The 20989-nt window shown below is 35.5% G+C and overlaps 1 protein-coding gene across 1 annotated transcript; it reads left to right on the top strand.

The window, feature by feature from the left end:
• The first annotated feature begins 8112 nt into the window (after nt 1-8112).
• Nucleotides 8113-20215, top strand: LOC138306977 (glutathione S-transferase theta-1-like). The gene is made up of 4 exons (XM_069247580.1): nt 8113-8253; nt 16691-16778; nt 17556-17709; nt 19369-20215. Exons 1-4 carry the CDS (start codon nt 8142-8144, stop codon nt 19720-19722), a joined length of 708 nt encoding a protein of 235 aa, XP_069103681.1. The 5' UTR covers nt 8113-8141; the 3' UTR covers nt 19723-20215.
• Nucleotides 20216-20989: the final 774 nt, after the last annotated feature.

Raw genomic sequence — 20989 nt, 5'->3', positions numbered from 1 at the left:
GAACTACACTAAAAATGTCCATTAAGGGATTCTACGTACTGCATTTGTATTTCAAAAATGTCTCTTAAAAGATTACTTTGTTTATATGTCTTAGCAAGACAATTAATTCATTACTATTTTGAGTTACAAAACAATGTGCCGATGGTGTGAAGCCAGTATGTTCAGATCGAGCAGGGCTGCACAATGATATGACGACACAATTATCACAATTATCATTTTTAAATGCAGGTTACTTTAAATCGAAAAATTACCATGGTAAGAACGCTTTAATATCATTAAAATACATCGTTAAACATTCTAAAATCGTAATTTTTTTTCTCGGGGGAGACCCCCGGACCCCCAAACTCCAAAATCTCGCGCCTTCGGACGCTCGCAAATTCATCAAAATGCATTGTAAAACTCATCTTAGCCATTCTAAATCGTAATATTTTTTCCCGGGAAAGACTCCCGAACCCCCATAACACCAAAAATCTCGCGCTTTCGGGCGCTCGCAAAATCATCAAAATACACTGTAAAATTCATCTCAGCCATTCTAAATCGTAATATTTTCCCGGGGTCGACCCCCAGACCCCAAAATCTCGCGACTTCGGCGCTCACACGCTAATTTGGCCAGTTTTCGTTAATTTCCTTTAAGCGACCCCACTGTCTATAAATGTGTACAAGGATTATATTTAATGATATATGAAAAAAGTATATAAAGTATATATGGTTGTGTGTTGAATTAATCTCCTCCTGTAGGTGCGGCGGGGGGGGGGGGGGGTGTTACAAAATATTGAGGACCTTTGCCCCCCCATTACGTTTCATCTTCCTACGCCACTGCATGGTTAATAAGAGTACATTCCTCCCTCAAAATGATCCCCTCCGTTAAAGAATTTAACAAAATTGCCAGCAAACAAACAAACTGATATTGTATACAAAATCTACAGACTAACCAACATTCATCATCTTCGTCTGGTAGGCCTACTATTCCATTGGCATCTTTACACGAGATCTACGAACACATATGTAGACGTCAAAGGAAAACTTTACATCTGTCTTTTGGACGACTAGACGCTATCTGTTTTAAACATATTGTTAAGTTTGTCATTTTAGTTATGCCAAGCCTCCGTACACCAGTTTTATCACATAAACCAAGCCCCCGTACACTAGTTTAACAAGCCCCCGTACACAAGCTAAATTTTGAGTCGTCTTGTTGAAACATCCGTGGCCAGTACGAAATTGGCCTCAACATGAACTTCCCATCATAACCCGTCTATACAACCCAAAAATTGTAACCTGGAACAAGCTAGTTATTCAATATCACGAACAATAGTTCACAGTCGATTTCATTGCGGTACCCCTCTACAGGTGACCCTGGATTCCTGTCTATTCCTCAATAAATATATGACGCTGGGGGTAGACAGATCGCATACGGACGCGATATATAATAAGCTTGAACTGGACAATAGTTACAGATACATTAATTACATTAGAATTGTGCAAATATTGTAAAACATATCCTTGTTGCGACAGGCCTCGCCTCGTCGATACCAATATCCGGTGTACGGGTACCCACAGTGATGTTGGCTTTCTAGGAATCTTTCTGCACTTTCGCTTTCGAAAATCGATTTCTAGAAAACCTTCCATCTTTGCTCTTGGTTTTCTTGAAACAGAGCAGATTTTTTGAATGTAGGACGAAAATACACATAGGCCATGGGCTAGGGGAATATTGTCAAAACGGCCTTAGTTAAAACGGCCCTAGAAAAAAACGGCTCTACTATAAATAGTGATATAGATAATGATGAATTTACAATTATTTAGTATTGAGTTTTTGTTAATTTATTGGTTAAATTAAAAATTAAATGAAAAATTATATTTAGTTTATGTATTATTTTATCTGAGGATTTTCCAAATACGGACACCATACTTGAACAGCAAACTCGGTTAATACGAACTCGATGGGACCATGAAAAAACTTCGATTTATCCGAGTGTTCGAATTAAGCGAGTTTTCAAGTCAACTGTTAATCTCTTCACTTAAAGTATACACACATGTACTAGTTCCGTATCGTAAGAATAGGAAGATGTCAAAATCTTATGTATAGTGAAAACCGCTTATATTGAAGTCCTTGGAGAATGCGGAATATTTTCAAAATTATTCAGATTTCAATATAAACCAAGGAAAAAGACGATGGAAAATTGTGTGAACATGGATTGAGCAGTATTTCAATATTGAATATACCGGTAATCGATTCCAATATAGGTTGGTTCCACTGGGCCGCAAAGTTATAACTTTAAAACAGAAATATATCCAAATAATAAAAAAATCACAACAAATTATTTTAAATATTTAACAGTTATCTCCATGTTTACGTAGTTGAAAGCGGCTTTTTAAGTGTCATTCTAAGCCAGATTCGTTTTTAAATCGGCATTTTCGGCAATCTATTACTTACAAAAAATCTCATTTCGTATTATACGAATATTCTATGTAGGATTTTTGTCATTCGGACCAAACATGCACTTCGTATTAAGCGAGTTTTTCGAGTTTTCCAAATTCGAATATCCGAGTTTTTTAACATAGATAAAGAGGGAATTTGGCCGGGACCGGCTAAGTACTTCGTATTAAGCCGGTTTGTCGTATTATCCGAGTTCGTATCAACCAAGTTCGACTGTATTCAATATGAGGCCTAACTAATGCCGTGTATAAAAGTTTAAAAGTAAAAAAGTCCATATATATTCCATTGTCCTTCGCAATACTCTCATGATTGGTTTGCTTTGTTGACCTTTTCACATCTAATGTAATGCAATGTCAACATTATGCATTGTGATTTGTGATCAGTGGGTCAAACGGGTTTAGAAAAACATTGGTTCGGAGGTTTGGGGGATGCATGTGGGCAACAATGGGAATGTAAAACGATTTTTCTCTCTCTCTCTCTCTCTCTCTCTCTCTCTCTCTCTCTCTCTCTCTCTCTCTCTCTCTGGCTCTCAGATACTAATTCGGTCAAATATGTGGGAAAACTTTCCTCCCTTAATCCCTCTCCGTGTACACTCCCGCTATCAACCTCACTGACTCCAAGACCTCTTTCTAACTCTTACGCGTTCTTTGGGAAGGCCAGTAGTTGGCTAAGGGAGCAATCTTTACACTTCAGTACTTTTCACATCTGTGTTTTAATTTAACAGTGCAAATCCTTCAGAATATGTAACCAATTTTATTGATCTTTCAAAAGAAACATGTGGTCCATGTAGTAATAAATGAAACTTTTATTATATTTTTCTTCAATTAAACCATAAATTGCAAAGTAAATGTGGCTTAGTTCCTTTCCAAGAAGCATTGCCAGTTTCGTTTGCACATTAAATTCTAATCATATGCCGATTGTGGTGGGTGTTTGCCATGGTCAGAAGAAAGGCCATGAAAAATGATAGATTGATACATGTAAACAAAAATAGTAGTAAGAAAAAGAAAGAGATAAGTAAGTAAAAAAAGGAGATAAGTAAAAAAAAAATGAAACCAAAAAAAGGAAATCTAGTTCTCCCGGTATTCCATTGTAGAGATCTTGACGGAAAGCTACTAATGGATATTGATGATAGTTTTCAACCTCGTCCTCAGACATTTTATCTGCCCATTCTACAAACCTCGGCCGATTCCCGAACCCGGCCGAGGTTTGCCGAATGCCACCTGCCGTTTCATCCTGATAAACTACCAATGAATTTTGATTCCTAATTTGACTGAAATCGTTAAGTAAATGTTCAATCTCGTCCTCAATAGCAGAACTGTCATCTGATAGATCTGTCATTTCATTACCAGCCATTTCTCCGACAGTTGCAGAGCCTTCATCTGCCATTTCTCCGACAGTTGCAGAGCCTTCATCTGCCATTTCTCCGACAGTTGCAGAGCCTTCATTTTCCATTTCGTCCACAGTTGTAGAGTTGTAATCTGCCATTTCGTCCACGGTTGTAGGGCTGTCATCTGCCATTTCGTCAACAGTTGTAGCGCTGTCACCTGCCATTTCGTCCACAGTTGTAGGGTTGTCACCTGCCATTTCGTCCACAGTTGTAGAGTTGTAATCTGCCATTTCGTCTACAGTTGTAGGGCTGTCATCTGCAATTTCGTCAACAGTTGTAGCGCTGTCACCTGCCATTTCGTCCACAGTTGTAGGGCTGTCACCTGCCATTTCGTCACAGTTGTAGGGTTGTCACCTGCCATTTCGTCCACAGTTGTAGAGTTGTAATCTGCCATTTCGTCTACAGTTGTAGGGCTGTCATCTGCAATTTCGTCAACAGTTGTAGCGCTGTCACCTGCCATTTCGTCCACAGTTGTAGGGCTGTCACCTGCCATTTCGTTCACATTTGTAGGGTTGTCATCTGCCATTTCGTCTACAGTTGTAGGGCTGTCATCTGCTATTTCGTCCACTGTTGTAGCGCCGTCACCTGTCATTTCGTCCAAAGTTGTAGCGCTGTCATCTGCCATTTCATCCAAAGTTGTAAGGCTGTCATCTGCCTTTTTACCTCCTACCGCTATATTGTCCAGAGCGATAAAACTGCAATCTAATGTTTGACCATCACCGGACATCCCGTCAACAATAGACGGGGTGACGTTATCATTTGCCATTGGCCTGTCACATTGACTAGATTTTAAAAACGGTATTTCGATATCCGTCGGACTGTCGACAAACGTATTACTTGAATCTAGTATAATGGTCGTCATTATCAACAGTAAAATGTAAATATTCCAGTTGTAAAATTTGCTAACGATGAGAAGACAATAATCACAACATCACTCATACTTCACTGTGTCATTACCGCTCATTGTATCGATGTCAATTATATTGTATATTGTCTATTTCATTATACTTATCCTATAACATAGTCTTAAACAAATTCTTCATTGTGTGATTTTTGAAAGGTACAATATGGATATCGAAAGGCACAAAATGAATATCGGAAGGTACAATATGAATATCGAAAGGTACAATATGGATATCGAAAAGTATCATATTGATATTGAAATGTATTACATGAATATCAAAAGGTATAATATGGATATCGAAAGGTACATTATGGATATCGATTTGCACAATATGGATATCGAAAAGTACAATTACACCTAAGAAGTGATATATAGGCATACACATATCACTAGTTTAAACAGTGTCTAAACCTTAACAGTACTGTACTTTGTATAACCGCCCACAAACTTTAGATGTTGTTTTTTGGTTTGATTAGTTTAACGTCCTATTAACAGCCAGGATCATTTAAGGACATGCCAGGTTTGTTGGTGGAGGAAAGCCGGAGTACCCGGAGAAAAACCACCGACCAGCGATCAGGACCTGGCAACTGCCCCACATGGGATTCGAACTCGCGACCCAGAGGTGGAGGGCATGTGGTAATATGTCGGTACATCTTAACCACTCGGCCACCGCGGCCCCTATTTAGATGTCTCGCAAACGTTAGTTGTATCTTTTAAAAAACTACAGTAATTACATCTATCATGTTTATATACGTATGCTCGAGATATGTAAGGATTGTTTCCCGGTTTCAATTTCGTTAGTTAGTGACCAGAAATACAGACAAAAATTTACAGAAAATCACATTATCAGTTCTATTGTAAATCGACCAATTTTGTTATCAGTGAGCTCGCGAAGTGTAAATATAAAGACAACCTATTAGATACTAAAGTGTCCTGGTCCCATTTCTCGAAACAAACTTAGGGGAAAAACTGACTATACAAATATTAAATGTTGACATAAGATACACGAGTTAATTAATTTGATTAAGTTTTAAATTCTGTTCTGTTTTTAGGTTTTAATGCATGGTCTATGGACACTCTGGTGGGTCCAAATTGATATAAACTGTAACCTATTCACAGATCCCTGTGATATCGACATGAAACAAAACCAGTTATTATCATTATTGTTATAAGTTAAATAGATACAAAACTATCACTGACTTATATCCACCCCTGGACTATCTCATAGTAAAACTGGAGACAGCTCTGGAGAAAACATTTAACAATCACAGGCTACAGACACTTTCTTTGAACATTACAGAGAAAGCAACGCCCGACTTTGAACCATCACTTGAATCAAAGAACCAATTTCTGCTGAAATTATAAGCTGTGTCTTTTGTTGCCTTCAGTTTTACTATGAGATAGCCCAGGGGTGGAAAAAACGTTAGTGATAGTAACCCGTGGAGTATCGATAGAGAATAAATCCCCGCCGTGCTCCAATCGTACATTGCACCAAGGTCTTTATGTGGTTCAACACTATCATCATTATTTTCTATAAATGCAAATAATTTTGATATCGTCAGATACATGACTGTCTGACTGTACTTTATGGCAAGCCGTTTGGGTTTTTACCTATTGAAATGAAGATATCTCTATTTGATTAAAGATATCTCTATTTAAAATGAAGATATCTCTATTTAATTAAAGAAATCTGTAATTTAAATAAAGATATCTCTATTTGAATTAAGATATGTCATATTTAAATACAGATATCTCTATTTCAAATTCAGATATCTCTATTTGAATTACAGACATCTTTAATCTTAATTGAGATATCTTTATTCTAAATAGAGATATCTTGTCCAATTAAAGATATCTTTATTTAAAATAGAGATATTTCTATTTAAATTAAAGATACCCCTATTTTAAATAAAAATATCCTTAAAGATGCTCCACCGCCGACAGAATTTAAATGATATTCATCACTTGAACAGTAATTGGTGTTTGATCGTATATATATATATGTATAATTAGCACAAAAAATGTAATAAAATAATTCCTTTGGCTTTGTTGCATTAGCAATCAGTATTTTATTCCATATAGGATATAGTGACATGGGATTTTTTCGGGATGCAATTAATTATTTTTTATATTTTTAACTTAAAGTAAAATTAGAAGCTCAAACTTTTCAATGGTGGTAATGGTGTAAAGTAAGTAACTTTTTTAACTGAAGAAAAATACTAAATCGTCTGCTCATATTTTTGATAGTGAAAAAATAACTTTTGTCAGCGGTGGAGCATCTTTAATTTTGTTTATATAGATATGTCTTCATTTTGAAAACAGATATCTCTAATTCAAATACAGATATCTCTATTTCAAATACAGATATCTCTATTTCAAATAGAGAAAGCTATTTACACGTGTTTGCTCAGTACGAAGATTAATTTTGAAACACAAAGAAAATAATGATTTCTCCCTAAACCTGATCAATGATAATGAAAGAATCCATATGCATGTATGATAACTGTAGGTCTATTAAACCGATAAAAATGCTATTTGGAGGGAATGTCTTAAGAACAGGACATCAGGGCAACTGCATTCCGGAAAACAGCGAACTGTTGCAGCTACAATTGAATCATATTGAAAGCGGAAACGTTGTAACACCGTCTGCTTTCCCCGCCATATTTTGCGTCACTACTGCTTTTCTTCCGTCATGCGCAAAACGGAGAGTCAAGGGAGCAGTCGTTTTTCCTATTTGATAGTTAAATACAGATATCTCTATTTCATGTCAAATAAAGATATGTTTAATTCTAATAGAGTTATCTGTATTTGAAATAAAAGATATCTGAATTTCTACAACAATTAGAGATAACTGCATTTGAAATAGAGATATCTTTAATTGAATTAGAGATATCTGTATTTGAATTAGAGATATCTCTATTTCATGTTTCATTAGAGAAATAGAGATATCTGTAATTCAAATACAGATATCTCTAATTCAATTAAAGATATCTATAATTCAATTAAAGATATCTATAATTCAATGAAAGATTTCTCTAATTCAAATACAGATATCTCTAATAGTTGTAGAAATACAAATATCTTTATTTTGAATACAGATATCTTCATTTCAATAGGTAAAAACCCAAACGGCTTGCCATAGAACTTATCATCCTGAAAGACCATCTATAAATAACAAAAATAATGACTTTTTTATTATGACTCTCATTACGACTACCATGATCTTCATTGCCTTGACAGTTGTAATTAATTGAATGTACCTGTAGGTTAAAAATAAATCATCATACACCAACCATTGATCATATTGGATATTAGTAGATGTCAATTCCGATAATTTAATCACGGCTACTGTATCTTCATTTAGTGTATCCCAAAGGAATTCGGATATCCTCGGCTGAGGAGTTCCGAGTGTAAAGATGGCGTTGAAAGTGTACTTCGATTTGATGTCTCAGCCTTCACGGGCTGTTTACATCTTTTTAAAAATGAACAACATTCCGTTTGTACCAAAAACAGTTGCACTAAGAAGTGGTAAGTCTATTTAGATATTTTTTGTTAGATGACAAACAAGACTTACGATTGTAGCTGTGTATGAATGATGGCCAGCCGACGTGCTATTTTATGAACTTTGTTGAAGTTTGGACCTCGTACTACAGTTCCGCGACACAACCTGAATGGGGGAAATATCAAGTTTATATACAATAAAGCGAATCAACGCAAATTGTAGTTCACGTTCTATCCGTGATCCATACTAAGAAAAAAAAAAGTCAAAAGTGTAATATCGTTTTAGCTATTATAGCGTTTCGGGAGTATCTCATCAGTATCTTATCAGTCCAAAATCATTGGATTATTAATAATTGGATTGGCTTATATAGATATATGGTAATACATAAATGGTTAAAAGTTATACATGTACGTGTGATTACGTTAGCATATGTACATGTATATTAAATAGTATTTCCTAGTTTCTAGTAAGATATCGATAGTTGCACTAGGTTGATGGTTGAAATTTCATGACTTGTTTCTTCCAGTGATTGTTCAGTCTGTGTTTAATGTTTAAATGTGTTAATGTTTACTACGTTGACCAAATCACTAGGCAGGGAATTCCAGGACTCAATGATTCTGTTACTAAAAACATACTTCGATGAGTTTAGACGAAAGGGTTTCTTGAACAGCTTTTTCTCATGTCCCCTTGTTCTAGCATGTCTCGTTGGGGTAAACATTTTTTCGCTATTGACAATGTCTATTTTATTGAGGACTTTATAGGTTTCCATCATATCTGCCCTTAATCGTCTGTATTCCAGTGTAGGAATTCCCAAGACTCTGATACTGTCAGGATATGAAAGGTTTTTGAAGTTAGTTAGTCTTTTGGTTCCTCTTCTCTGAACATTTTCTATTGCTTTGATGTCTTTTTTTAACCATGGAGACCATATCACAGAGCAATATTCTAAATGAGGTCTGATAAGAGTTTTGTAGAGTGTGGTAAAAGTTTGGTTTTCAAGATACACAAAAGTTTTGAAAATAGTACCCAATATGCTGTTGGCTTTTGCTGCAGATTTGTTGACATGGCTAGTGAACTTCAGTTTGTTGTCAACTAATACTCCAAGATCCTTTTCTGTATTTGTTTTCTCCAAGGGTATCCTTATACTACCATCTTTTATACAGTATTGGTTGATTATGGGAAGGTTACCTATTTCCATGTGTTTACATTTATCTTTATTTAATTTCATGAGCCATTTGTCTGTCCATTCTGTGATCTTGTCAATGTTTAGTTAGAATTCTTGACAATCTTGTACATTGTTGATTTTTAATATAGTTTGGTGTCGTCAGCAAAGAGTTAAACCAAACAGTTCACAATTTCATGGATATCGTTGACGTAAATCGGGAAAAAGAATAGGTCCGAGGACACGCCCTTGTGGTACTCCGCTCAAGACTTTCCTGCTTGTAGAAATTTCTCCATTAATGATCACTTTTTGGTTTAGATTGGATAAGAATTTGCGTATACATATAAGGAGTTTTCCTTTCATACCGTAATCCTCTAGTTTATGCAGGAGTAGCCTCTGTGACACTTTAAACAAGGCTTTGCTGAAGTCTAAATATATTACATCCACATTACTACCATTATCCAGTGTTTGTGTCCAATTTTCCATAACCTACAGGAGTTGTGTTGTTCATGATTTACCAGACATGAAACCGTGTTGATCAGATGAAAAAAGTTGATTGGCGGTCATATGTTCTACTATTTTGTCACGGATGATTCTCTGCAGGATTTTACATGGCACTGATGATAGGCTAATTGGTCGATAGTTGTTGGGGGCTTTGGTTGGTTGATCCTTTTTTGTTGATTGGACAAACAACAGCAGATGTCCATTTTGATGGTACTATTCCTTCGTCCATTGATTTCTTTAAAATGAGGGTTAGCGGGTTTACTAGAGTGTCTTTTGTTTCCACTATCAGTTGCGAATGGATTCCGTCCGGTCCTGGTGATTTGCTTGATTTCTGTTTCGAAACTGCCTTTAACACCATTTCTTCTGTAATTTCGATGTTTTCTAATGGGAGTGTAAAATGTCGGCTGGGAAATGGAGGTAGTTCTATGACTTTATCTACTACAAAGACACTTACAAAGAATTAATTCATTACTGCTGCTGTTTCTGCATCAGTCTCTGTTGATTCACCATCGGGCTTCAAAACTCTTGTGATCGTTGGTCTGGTTTTTGTTTTCGATCTTACATAGTTCCAGAAGCGTTTGGGAGTTTCCTTTATGTTATCTGCAACATAACATGCATATCCCCTTTGTGATCTTCGTAGTGATGTTGTAGCATTGTTTCTGGCGATCTTATAAAGTTGGTAGTTATTATCCGATTTGCAATGAAGATACTTTTTCCATGTCTGATGGGGTTTTTTTCCGGACAGCATCAGTTGCCTCACGATCTATGTACGGTTTGCAGTGTTCATTGATATGTTTCTTGAATACTGGTATGTGTTTCTTTATACTGGTAGCTAGAAGATCCACACGATTATGCTAATGTTCATCTGCTTTCAAACTTGTATTTACATCGATGACATGTTCAGTCAGCTCTTCATTAATTGCTTTATAGTCGCCTTTGTGGGAGTTGCGTTTTTCGGTATGTGATTCCAAATTTTCTGAGTAACAAATCAAGTTGAATTCCAGTAACAGGTGTTCACTTTTTCCTAGTTCTGGATTAAATTTGATGTCTGTTATCATTTCTTCTTCGTTGGTTAAAATGAGATCCAGCAATACTGGTGTTTGATTTTCTCTTATTCTGGTTGGTTTCTTGACATGTTGTGTGAGGAAACAGTCTTGACTAGCTTCTAACAACCTTGTGGCGATATGAAGCTCACCTACAAAGGATGTATTAGCATCCCAGTCAATGTCTTTAAAGTTAAAATCTCCAAACAAAAGTATATGTGAGAAGTTCCCTTTTGAGATGGTTTCCATGAGGTTTAATAATTTGTTATTGATATGCTCGTTACTATTAGGACTTCTGTATATACATCCTACTAGTATCTCCTCTTCTTAGTTTGATTTTACAGAGAACAAATTCTTCAAAGGTTGAGTCAATCTTTACATTTTCATGGGGAATTGATGATTTTACAAATATAACAACTCCACGTTTTCCATATGTCTCCCCAAAATGAGCTAACTAAAGTTGTCTATAAACTAGGCTTGGTTGTCATTACTGCTGTGGGTTGACTTTGGGTATATCTCGGTCACACATACAATGTCTGGATTCCTATCTGCGATCTCCACTTCCAGTACTGCTTTATTACCTAAAAGACTTGCGGTCGTTTCGGTAAATACGCGAGATTTTTCGGCACATAGATATAAAACTATTCAGTACGAACGTTTTAGTCGTTCTACTGACCATTCATTTATTTTTGTGTTTTCTTGGTATTTTCGCGACTTTCTTTGCGTCAGGGATGGTATATCAATGCATTATGCACTGTAATAATCGATTTAAATCGGCAACCAAATTCCCCTCTATAAAATCTACAGAGGCCTCGTAAATTACTTATTTACTTTATAAACAGAACATTTTAATAACGCAAATGTATTTTATTTCCATAATCAACACAAATAATAGAGTTTTGAAATGACATAAATAGAGTATATGATTAAAAAAAACAATTATATGTACTATAAACCAGTGTAATTCATTAACCAGTATCAAAATCGTAGGACATCAACACACCATTCGGGTTAAAAAAAATATTATACCTGAATCAACACACCTCATCAAAGGGATGTCCACGGGGGATCACTTAGGATCTCTACACCCCTGTACTATCTCATAGTAAAACTGGAGGCAACAGAACAGAACAGGTAATTTAGTCATTTGATGTACGTCAAAAGAGCCGTATAACGGTACACTGTGGTTGACTGTGTGGCTTTGATGTTAGGCGTCGCTCTCTTTGTAGTCTTCAAAGGAAATCTTTGCTAGCATGTGATTGGTCACATGTTTTCCGCTGAGCTGCCTTCAATTTCACTATGAGATAGTCCAGGGGTGTAGAGATCGCAAGTGATCCGTACCCCTGGAGTATCGAGGATGCGATCACGTGTCAAAACCACAACGTTATCAAAACCAACAAGTAACCGTAAATTCATTGTGGAAACAGATGGATGGATTGATATTCATTATCAAAATAGAATTTTTACGTATTGACCAAATATGATTAAATTTTTCACAGCTTATGAACTCTACGAATGTAAAAACATTAGGAGATTTATGTAAATTTATCAAAGTTATGTATAAAAAGTAATATAATTTGTCATCCAATCTATGTTGGATTTTTATTGACAGTAAATATTTTACTCTACACAATGTATATTATAAAGAGACTAATACTAAAGTTTGAAAGGAAAATGAAATACGAATCTTTAATCTACAATATTACGTGGCCTTTTTCTTTTGGATTTCGTTAATATCACGATCATCCTGAATATTGTTTGACATTTCCACAGTATCTCATAACTCGAAATGCGCCAATAAATAATCACTTTTGATACCTATTAAAGATGCTCCACCGCCGCCATATATATATATATATTATATATATATATATGATAAATTTAAAGAAAAATCCTTACGGACGAAATCTATAAGAAATAAAAACAATAACGACTGACTAGTGAGCGCTTTCGCCCCATTCAAGGGAGCTCTTCATCTATTCAGTCGTTATTGTTTTTATTTCTTATATATATATAGATATATATTATTTCAATAGCGTAATATGAAATGCGCCGATAAATAATACAATTGTATATTTTGATAAATATTAATAATGTCTTGAATGAAATTGTAAAAATAATTCAGTGTGTTCAGAAACATTTTCATTCAGACATTGCCGAGCCAATGCTCGGAATTTGTAATAACAAATATTTACAAGAAAACTACCACGTTCTCTCTGCACAAAATTTTGATTTAAGTCATGTAATTCGTTACTGAGACCAACTGTGAACTTTCGAAAAAAAAAAGAAGAAGAAAAAACAATTAAGCATCGATGGTTACATCTTTTGACCAAATTGTATAAAGACACGGTCTGGACAAGAAACCAGTGCAATAGATAAAGTACGTATTTGATGTTTTTCGTGCTGAATCTGGCTCTGTTTACGCTCATGGCAATTTTATTTCGTCGTAAAATAACCCCTACCGAAACTGCATAAAAGTACTGATACGACTTTTCTATGTGTCTCAAAACGACCGTACAATGTACCAAAATGACTTCAGCTATGTTACCGAAACGACTTGTTACCAAAACGACATGATACCGTTTGATTGTACAGCAGTTCATCTAAAAGATCTAAGATGTACGTTCATGTTTGTAATTCCCGCAATCAGAACCAAACGAAACAGAAACTTTTACACATTGCTCTATATACTCTTAGACATTTATATAAATAAAATAACAGTTTGCAGGAATTAAGAAATACATGCTGCTCATGCAGTCTACATACACGTGTATAATGTAGACAATAGATATCCCGTTTTCGACCCAATAAGCGACCAGTGCGTTTAAAAATTTGAAGCAACCAATGTAATATCTACGTATATGTTAGTGAAATTGAATCCTAAAAAAGGGGGGATGCTTATAGGAATAAGGGCGCTTATTGGTTCGAATACAATATAATGTATATGAAGAAAATAATATACATGAATGTGTGCATACAAAACGAATGCTTAGTTAACTTTCATTTCAACATCACTGATTTAATGATGCACATATAGGAGATTTCAGAAAAGATGACGATGACGTCACACAAAGGTACATCCGGGTGCTCAAAGGTACAACTCTTATATCTGTACACATAAAAATTATATAAATAGTACGGCAAACCGAGAACTACTGCGTTATTTTAATTTCAAAAAGTGTAAATAAAAATATTTGACAATAATATACAAATTTAAACACATGGTATTCATATATTTTACTCTGTTTATACTCCATTTTCGACCGCTACGAGAAAACACGGTCGCCATAACGTATAAACATTGACAGATATATTGCAAACATCAACTTGAAATTACAAATTAAATTCAAAGTCCCCCAAAATATAGTTATAAACAATTGCTGTTATCAAAGTGTTACTCGATAAAACACCTTACGATGTATGATTAGTGCAAAATTAAACATTTGCTTTCGTAGATTACCCCAAGCCCACGGCAGCCATTACAGTACAGCCGAGAACCCGAATTTCGTCCATATTCAGTGTCATAAAATTACGTATTCTGATTTTTTTTTTTGTCATCAATTTTGGGATTTAGTTTATAACATACAAATGAGTCAGTTTGTAGGTTCATTTTATCATATTTTTAAACAAAACTTGAGTATTTAGGATTCTCGAAGCCGTGCGCAATGTATCCTGGTCGGCATACACAGTACTACGATCTGTAATTTATATCAAATTAAATGAAGTCTACCTAATATGTATTCAAATTATCTAAAAGTAACACCACTTCAGTTTGAGACTGTACATAGCAGTCTATGGGATAAAAGCGGCTGAAAATGAAATATTAAAAATGAAATCTGCAGCATTACACCAAGGACGTCTCACTTATAAATCCTTGATTAATCACCATTTTATTTTTCGAGATCGGCAGCCAAACGTGTACGTGTAACACAGTAGTTTAATTACTATTCGTCATTTTGTTACGATACAAGAGCATTCCATTAAAACAACATGTACATATTAAATAACAAAATAAATATCTTAAACAAGTCCTTAATGAGATAGAAGTGTTGGTAATGATTAATATGATTTATATTTCCCAAACAATGCTGTGGCTTGCGGTGATCTACCAGCGACGAACCACAGGTGCTCGTTTCTAATATAAGTATAAGTATAATACTGGGTCAAGGTCTATAACTCGGCCGGCCATATAACACTACCCAATTTCAGAAAAAAGTATGATTATTATCCAACCGTATAGAATATGATAATAGGAATACTCTCAATCGACAGCCAGATAATTTATCTTTAATTTGGTATATGATACAATATAAATCACGCCGTATAAATGTCACTAGGTATCCAGAAACATCGGAAAACTGCCAGATTTCAACTGGTCGGACACTGTGGTGTCCTCCGATAAACACGCCAGAGCTCTAATGGGTAGCTCAAAAACCACTGCATGTCAACATTTCAGCTTCATGGGAATTAAAGTTTGGTAAAAAACAAACTTACCGGTATGTTAGTGTTTATCTACATACCATCCATTTGCTCAATACAGCCTTTTGAAATTTCCGATTGAAAAAATATGTGTCTCTAGCCGTCATGTTGATATGTGTGTAGTACATTTGTTTTCTCGGCGTTGATTGGTCAATTAATTTTCGAGAGCCAATCAACGCCGACAAAACAAATCTACTGCACACATACTAACATGGCTGCTAGAGACATAAATTTTTCAATCGGAAATTTCAAAGGGCTACGTTAGGCAAATGGATGGTATTTATCCATGGATTTACTAACCGGTAAGTTTGTTTTCTACCAAACTTTCATTCCTATGAAGCTGAAATGTTGACATGCAGTGGTTTTTGAGCTACCTATTAGAGCCCTGGCGTGTTTATCGGAGGACACCACAGTGTCCGACCAGTTGAAATCTGGCTGTTTTCCGATGTTTCTGGATACCTAGTGACATTTATACGGCATGATATATATTGTATCATATACCAAATTAAAGATAAATTATCTGGCTGTCGATTGAGAGTATTCCTATTATCATATCCTATACGGTTGGTTAATAATCATACTTTTTCTGAAATTGGGTAGTGTTATATGGCCGGCCGAGTTATAGACCTTGACCCAGTATTATACTTATGTTTATATTAGAAACGAACACCTGTGGACGAACCATGCACGAGCGGCCGTGGTCTGGCCAGATATGGTCCACCTTTCGTTATGTTAAATAGTGTTGTGAGCAGCTTTTTCATGTACAACAGAAACATGACACAATAAAATCAATTATCTATTCATAACTTTTTTCACAAAATGGATTTCTACGTGTGAACAAAAAACGGGTACGTGTGATGTGACGACCCGGCACCGATTCGCAAGCTGGCTTCAACACTAAATCTACAGAAATATATTTAGCAATGAATAATTGTAAATATAAAAATACAAATGTCTGTAACCTCTTAAACAATAAGAAACCATTTTAAAATCAGAATTTGCAAGTATGAAAGTGTATACTTTTGCCACAGTATCGATTGTGTAGCAGGGCTGTACGTACATGTATCTGTTATTGTTTTCATTAGTCGGCATACTGTGTTTGTACCTTTGAGGACCCGGATGTAAACTTTCTGCGACGTCACGCCATCTTTTCTGAAATCTCCTATAGGAAACACAAGAAAAATATATTTTGCCATATACATGTGTACACAGTTTACACATGTACTTCAAACGTGTGTATTCATTTATTGATTTATAGCCAAACTTTGTCTACTTCAGGAGAACATCACACCGATGAGTTTAAGAAAATAAACCCCATGAGTTTGGTACTGGTCATTGATGATGATGGGTTTGTTTTGACTGAGAGGTAGGCATAAAATCATAACAGATCTCATCTTACAAGATGTGCTTTATATATCCTTATGCAAAATAACTTGATTTGTATTGTAAAGGTAGTTAATTATAGTTAATGCAACCTATACTATCTATTAAATCCCTGATTTGATTTTCCGTAGTTATTGCCCCTTATTTATTGTGTGTGGCCGCCAAGGATTTATAAGTGAGAAGGATTCGTGACTGTCTCTTTACATTACTAAACACCACGCGAGACGCCTATGAACCGGGAATAAAAACCGTTTTTCTCAACAAATACTTGTCTTATCGAGTCAAACGAAACACCAATGTAAAGTTTATTAAACTTCACAACGTTTATAACTTGTTTTAAGGACGGATAATTTAGAGAATATGTCTTAAATTTTCGTTAAAAAAATATGACAGCTCATGAAACGACGGCCCGCTTCAGAAAGTAAGACGGTAACCCTCGCACCCGCAAGCTACATCAAAGGCTGCGCCGGCGGATATCAAAGGAAAATCAGTCGTCGCTCAACGTCACGGTCAGTGCACAAACACAAAAGCTCCTGCCTTGTACTCCCCCCAAACCCAGTGTGACTTATCCTTCTCATATACGTCCATATACGTCCTTGGTGGCCGCGGTGACAGAGTCTCAACATATTACCAAAAACCCTTCACCTCTGAGTCACGAGTTTGAATCCCATGTTGTGCAGTTGTATATTTGATTTATTTCTTTTTTTATTGGTATGTACACGTAAATGTATATAACAATAGTTATCTGACCTTTTTCTAGCGTTGCCATCCTGAAATATCTGGCCTTGAAATACAATGTCCCTGACCACTGGTATCCTCGGAGTGACCTTCAGGCCCAGGCCAGGGTCGAAGAGTACATGAATTATCAACACCTAGACACACGCGCCAATGGCGCAATAGTGTTTCAACAACTGGTAAGGATTTTCTTTACAATAGTGGGTGGCGACCCAATGTTTCAACAATGAGCAACATTTGTCAGTTACGTCCCTTTATCGTTTAAATAGATGACGCGCTAAACGTTGTGGCCCCAGTCCAATCCAGTTTCGGTAAAGATGGTATAAACACGCTTGTGAACTGTGCAATGTGTGTCACTGAAACGAACGTGTTGGACATCTTTTCGTGCAGTTGGCCGACATAGGACATTGCGCGCCACCTGTAAATCATGGGCGATGATCCCCACAAATGTTCCTCATTGCAAAAGGTACTCGTTATAACTGTGGCTTATTGTCATTGAATTCTTGGTGTTTTCATTACAGTTGTATTATAAAATAGCTATTCAACTTTTCAATTATTTACTTGTTTGTTTCTTTGGCTAAATGCTTATCTGATAAAAGTATGATTTGCCTTCCAATTGCCATCCCATTTCATTTCCGTTTTGAATATTTTGTTTGAATTGAAAAGCTTTATGCAATTAAGTATCTATTTACTTTCATGTGAGTCATAGATAATACCAACAAATGAACAATACATTGTATAGTCATACATAGCGCTCTATGGACTAGTAATGAGAGCGCTTGATATATATATATATATTCATGTATATATATATATAATAGAATAATTAAATAACTTCACATCTGTAATATATTTTTTTGGTTTTAAGTGGAACCGCATTTGTTGTACATTAGGGGTAAGAATCGTATAGTTGTTGTCCTGAAGAAACCTTATATACTGGTGAAACCTGTCGACGGAAAATAAACTTAAAAACCAACCATACTCAGAAGCTGTATTGATTGTCGTTACATTTTGTTTGAATTAATTTACTTGTACATGTAGGTGAATCTGACAATAAAATAAAAACAAGAGGCCCAAGAGGCCTTCGCGGTCACATGAGTGCTGATACAGAAAGAGCATTGCAAAGTTGGTTCAAATCTGTAAAAACTATTTACGAATTAGAATAAACTTTAAAATTGAACCTTTATTTTTTGTTATTCATTTTGATAGTGTATTATATTACCAAACCTTATGCTTAAAATGCCTATTTGCCTTGCCAAGTCAGTCAGGGTCAGTGATTTTATAAATTTCACTTTTTAATCTATGAAAATTATTTGGTTCCATCAAACCTGTGAATTCAGAAGAAAATTTTTGAAATTTTAACCATTTTGACCCATTTTGGCCCCGCACTTCTGGTCCCTGGCGGTCGGCCAGGACCAATATGGATATGATGTTAAAATGCTTTCTCAGGTTAATAATTCTAATCCAGTTTGACAAATTTCCTATGAAAACTTAGCAAATAATGTTCATAAATTTGTTTTTCCCATATAAACTATAGTAAATTTGATCCCCTCCCCTGGGGAAAATCTGAGATCCCAGGGCCATGAAATTCACAATTTTTGTAAAGGGCCTTAAGACCTTCCAATCTATTAAGAGTATCTGGTTTCATCAAACTAAAGACGCTGGACAAAAGGCGATTAGAATAGGTCACTTGAGACTTCGTCTCAGGTGACCTAATAAAATGCCAGAGAATTTGTGCATGTTGGATGTGATATTCAAGCAGAGGGGAGGGGCTCCCATTTCCTGTTACAATTCTAGATGGAAACGCTATTTTTAAAAGAAAGTATTTTTTTTCACAGGTGATTAAACCGAGAGCTATGCGAGCGCCTGTAAACCGGGCGATTGTAGATAACGCAAAGAACCGCCTAGAGAAAGTAATGTCCCACTTCGAAAACTATTTCCTCAAAGACAATAAGCCGTTCCTGTGTGGTGCAGACATTTCCATCGCGGACTTACTTGGTATCTGTGAATTGATGCAACTCTATGCCTGTTGCGAGGAAAATATATACGAGTCCAACCCTGTTGTGAAAGCGTGGGTAAGTCGTGTCCAGCGAAGAACGGCTCCACACTTTGAAGAGGCTAACAAGATAGTGAATCGGGTTAGGGGTGTATACTCAAAGCAGAAGGAAGCAGAACAAAATGCAAAGTTATAGAAATTATACCCTAGTATATGTATTGTTATACAGAGGTCAATGGTCAAAGGTAAATAGTAGAGGTCAAAGGACGTAAAACCGATCGGGGGAAATTGACTGTAAGGTTATACAGTATTAAGCAGAACATTTAAATGTGGAAAATGTGTGGTATTCATCGCATATTTGTACTGTCATAAGTAATCTCAATGCTTAATTACACAATTTTGTGTTATTTGTAAGACGTAGGATACTTATACAAGGATCTTTTTATTAATTTGACAAATTTTATCTAATTGGTTAAAAGCTTCATCAATAATTTTTGAAAGTTTGATAGCATTATAGATTGAGTTACATTTGTATATTCTTTAATTCTATATTAATGTGGTTATGTATTTGAAAATCCAAATGTATATGCAATTAAATGTTTATTTTTATACTTGTTTATGGTACCGTAATTGTTATATGAAAATGTTTTTGTGATTAAATTTCAATAAATAATTTAGTACAAAAAAAACTCACTTTAGTGTAGTTTGTGGGTATTTATTAGTTTACATGTTTCGGATGGCTAGGCCAACCGTCATCAGAACAAATTTACATCAGCATTTTCAGAGCTTGTGTACAAAATACGGTTCACAAAATGACATCACATTAATTGTTACCAAATCACGTGATCTACACAATAGAAGGAGTAAAACAAGTGAACTTCAAGTAGATAGAACAACATATAAAAGTAATAAATTACATATAAATCAAAGTGGAAAAATAGTTGAATAAAAGTTTCAGCACAGTTTATTATTGAAGGTACGGTTTATAAGGATGGAAGATGGATCTAGTAGAGTTGGGTAGGCTTCAGTTTGTGGGTGGACCTGATACCCGATACCTCTTCGTAGATGTCAATCATTAGCTGATATCAGCTAAATTTGGCGCGTTTTGTTTTGATAACTCACTGTTATCCGGTTGCACAGAATAAAAACTAGGATAAAACTTAAAGGGTACTTTACATCAATGCTTATTCAAGCGATTTAAAAAAAAACATTTAAAGTTGGGGCTTTCAACTATGGAATTTGGGAGGGAGTTCCACTGATCCACCACTCGCCGACTAAAGATCCCTTGTGTTACTGAGGTCCTACTTATAATATATAATCTTATAGAGTTTCCTCCAGTTCTAGTGAGTGACTGTGAATAACTTGTTCTAATCTAATTTTGACAGGTCGTTTAATATTTTATACACTTCTACAACATCGTTGCGATTTCTTCTATACTATAATGTAGGTAGTCCTATTTGTTT

The sequence above is a fragment of the Argopecten irradians genome, chromosome 14 (genome assembly GCF_041381155.1).
Source record: "Argopecten irradians isolate NY chromosome 14, Ai_NY, whole genome shotgun sequence".
Lineage (NCBI taxonomy): Eukaryota > Metazoa > Mollusca > Bivalvia > Pectinida > Pectinidae > Argopecten > Argopecten irradians.
This window is presented reverse-complemented; position numbering and strand designations above follow the sequence as displayed.

Bases quoted from the DNA above. Each gene is read 5' to 3' on its own strand.
- LOC138306977 (XM_069247580.1), top strand. From the start codon at position 8,142: ATGGCGTTGAAAGTGTACTTCGATTTGATGTCTCAGCCTTCACGGGCT. The intron at 8,254-16,690 runs GTAAGTCTATTT...TGTCTACTTCAG, and splicing joins AACAGTTGCACTAAGAAGTG to GAGAACATCACACCGATGAG. The intron at 17,710-19,368 runs GTAAGGATTTTC...TTTTTTTCACAG, and splicing joins CAATAGTGTTTCAACAACTG to GTGATTAAACCGAGAGCTAT.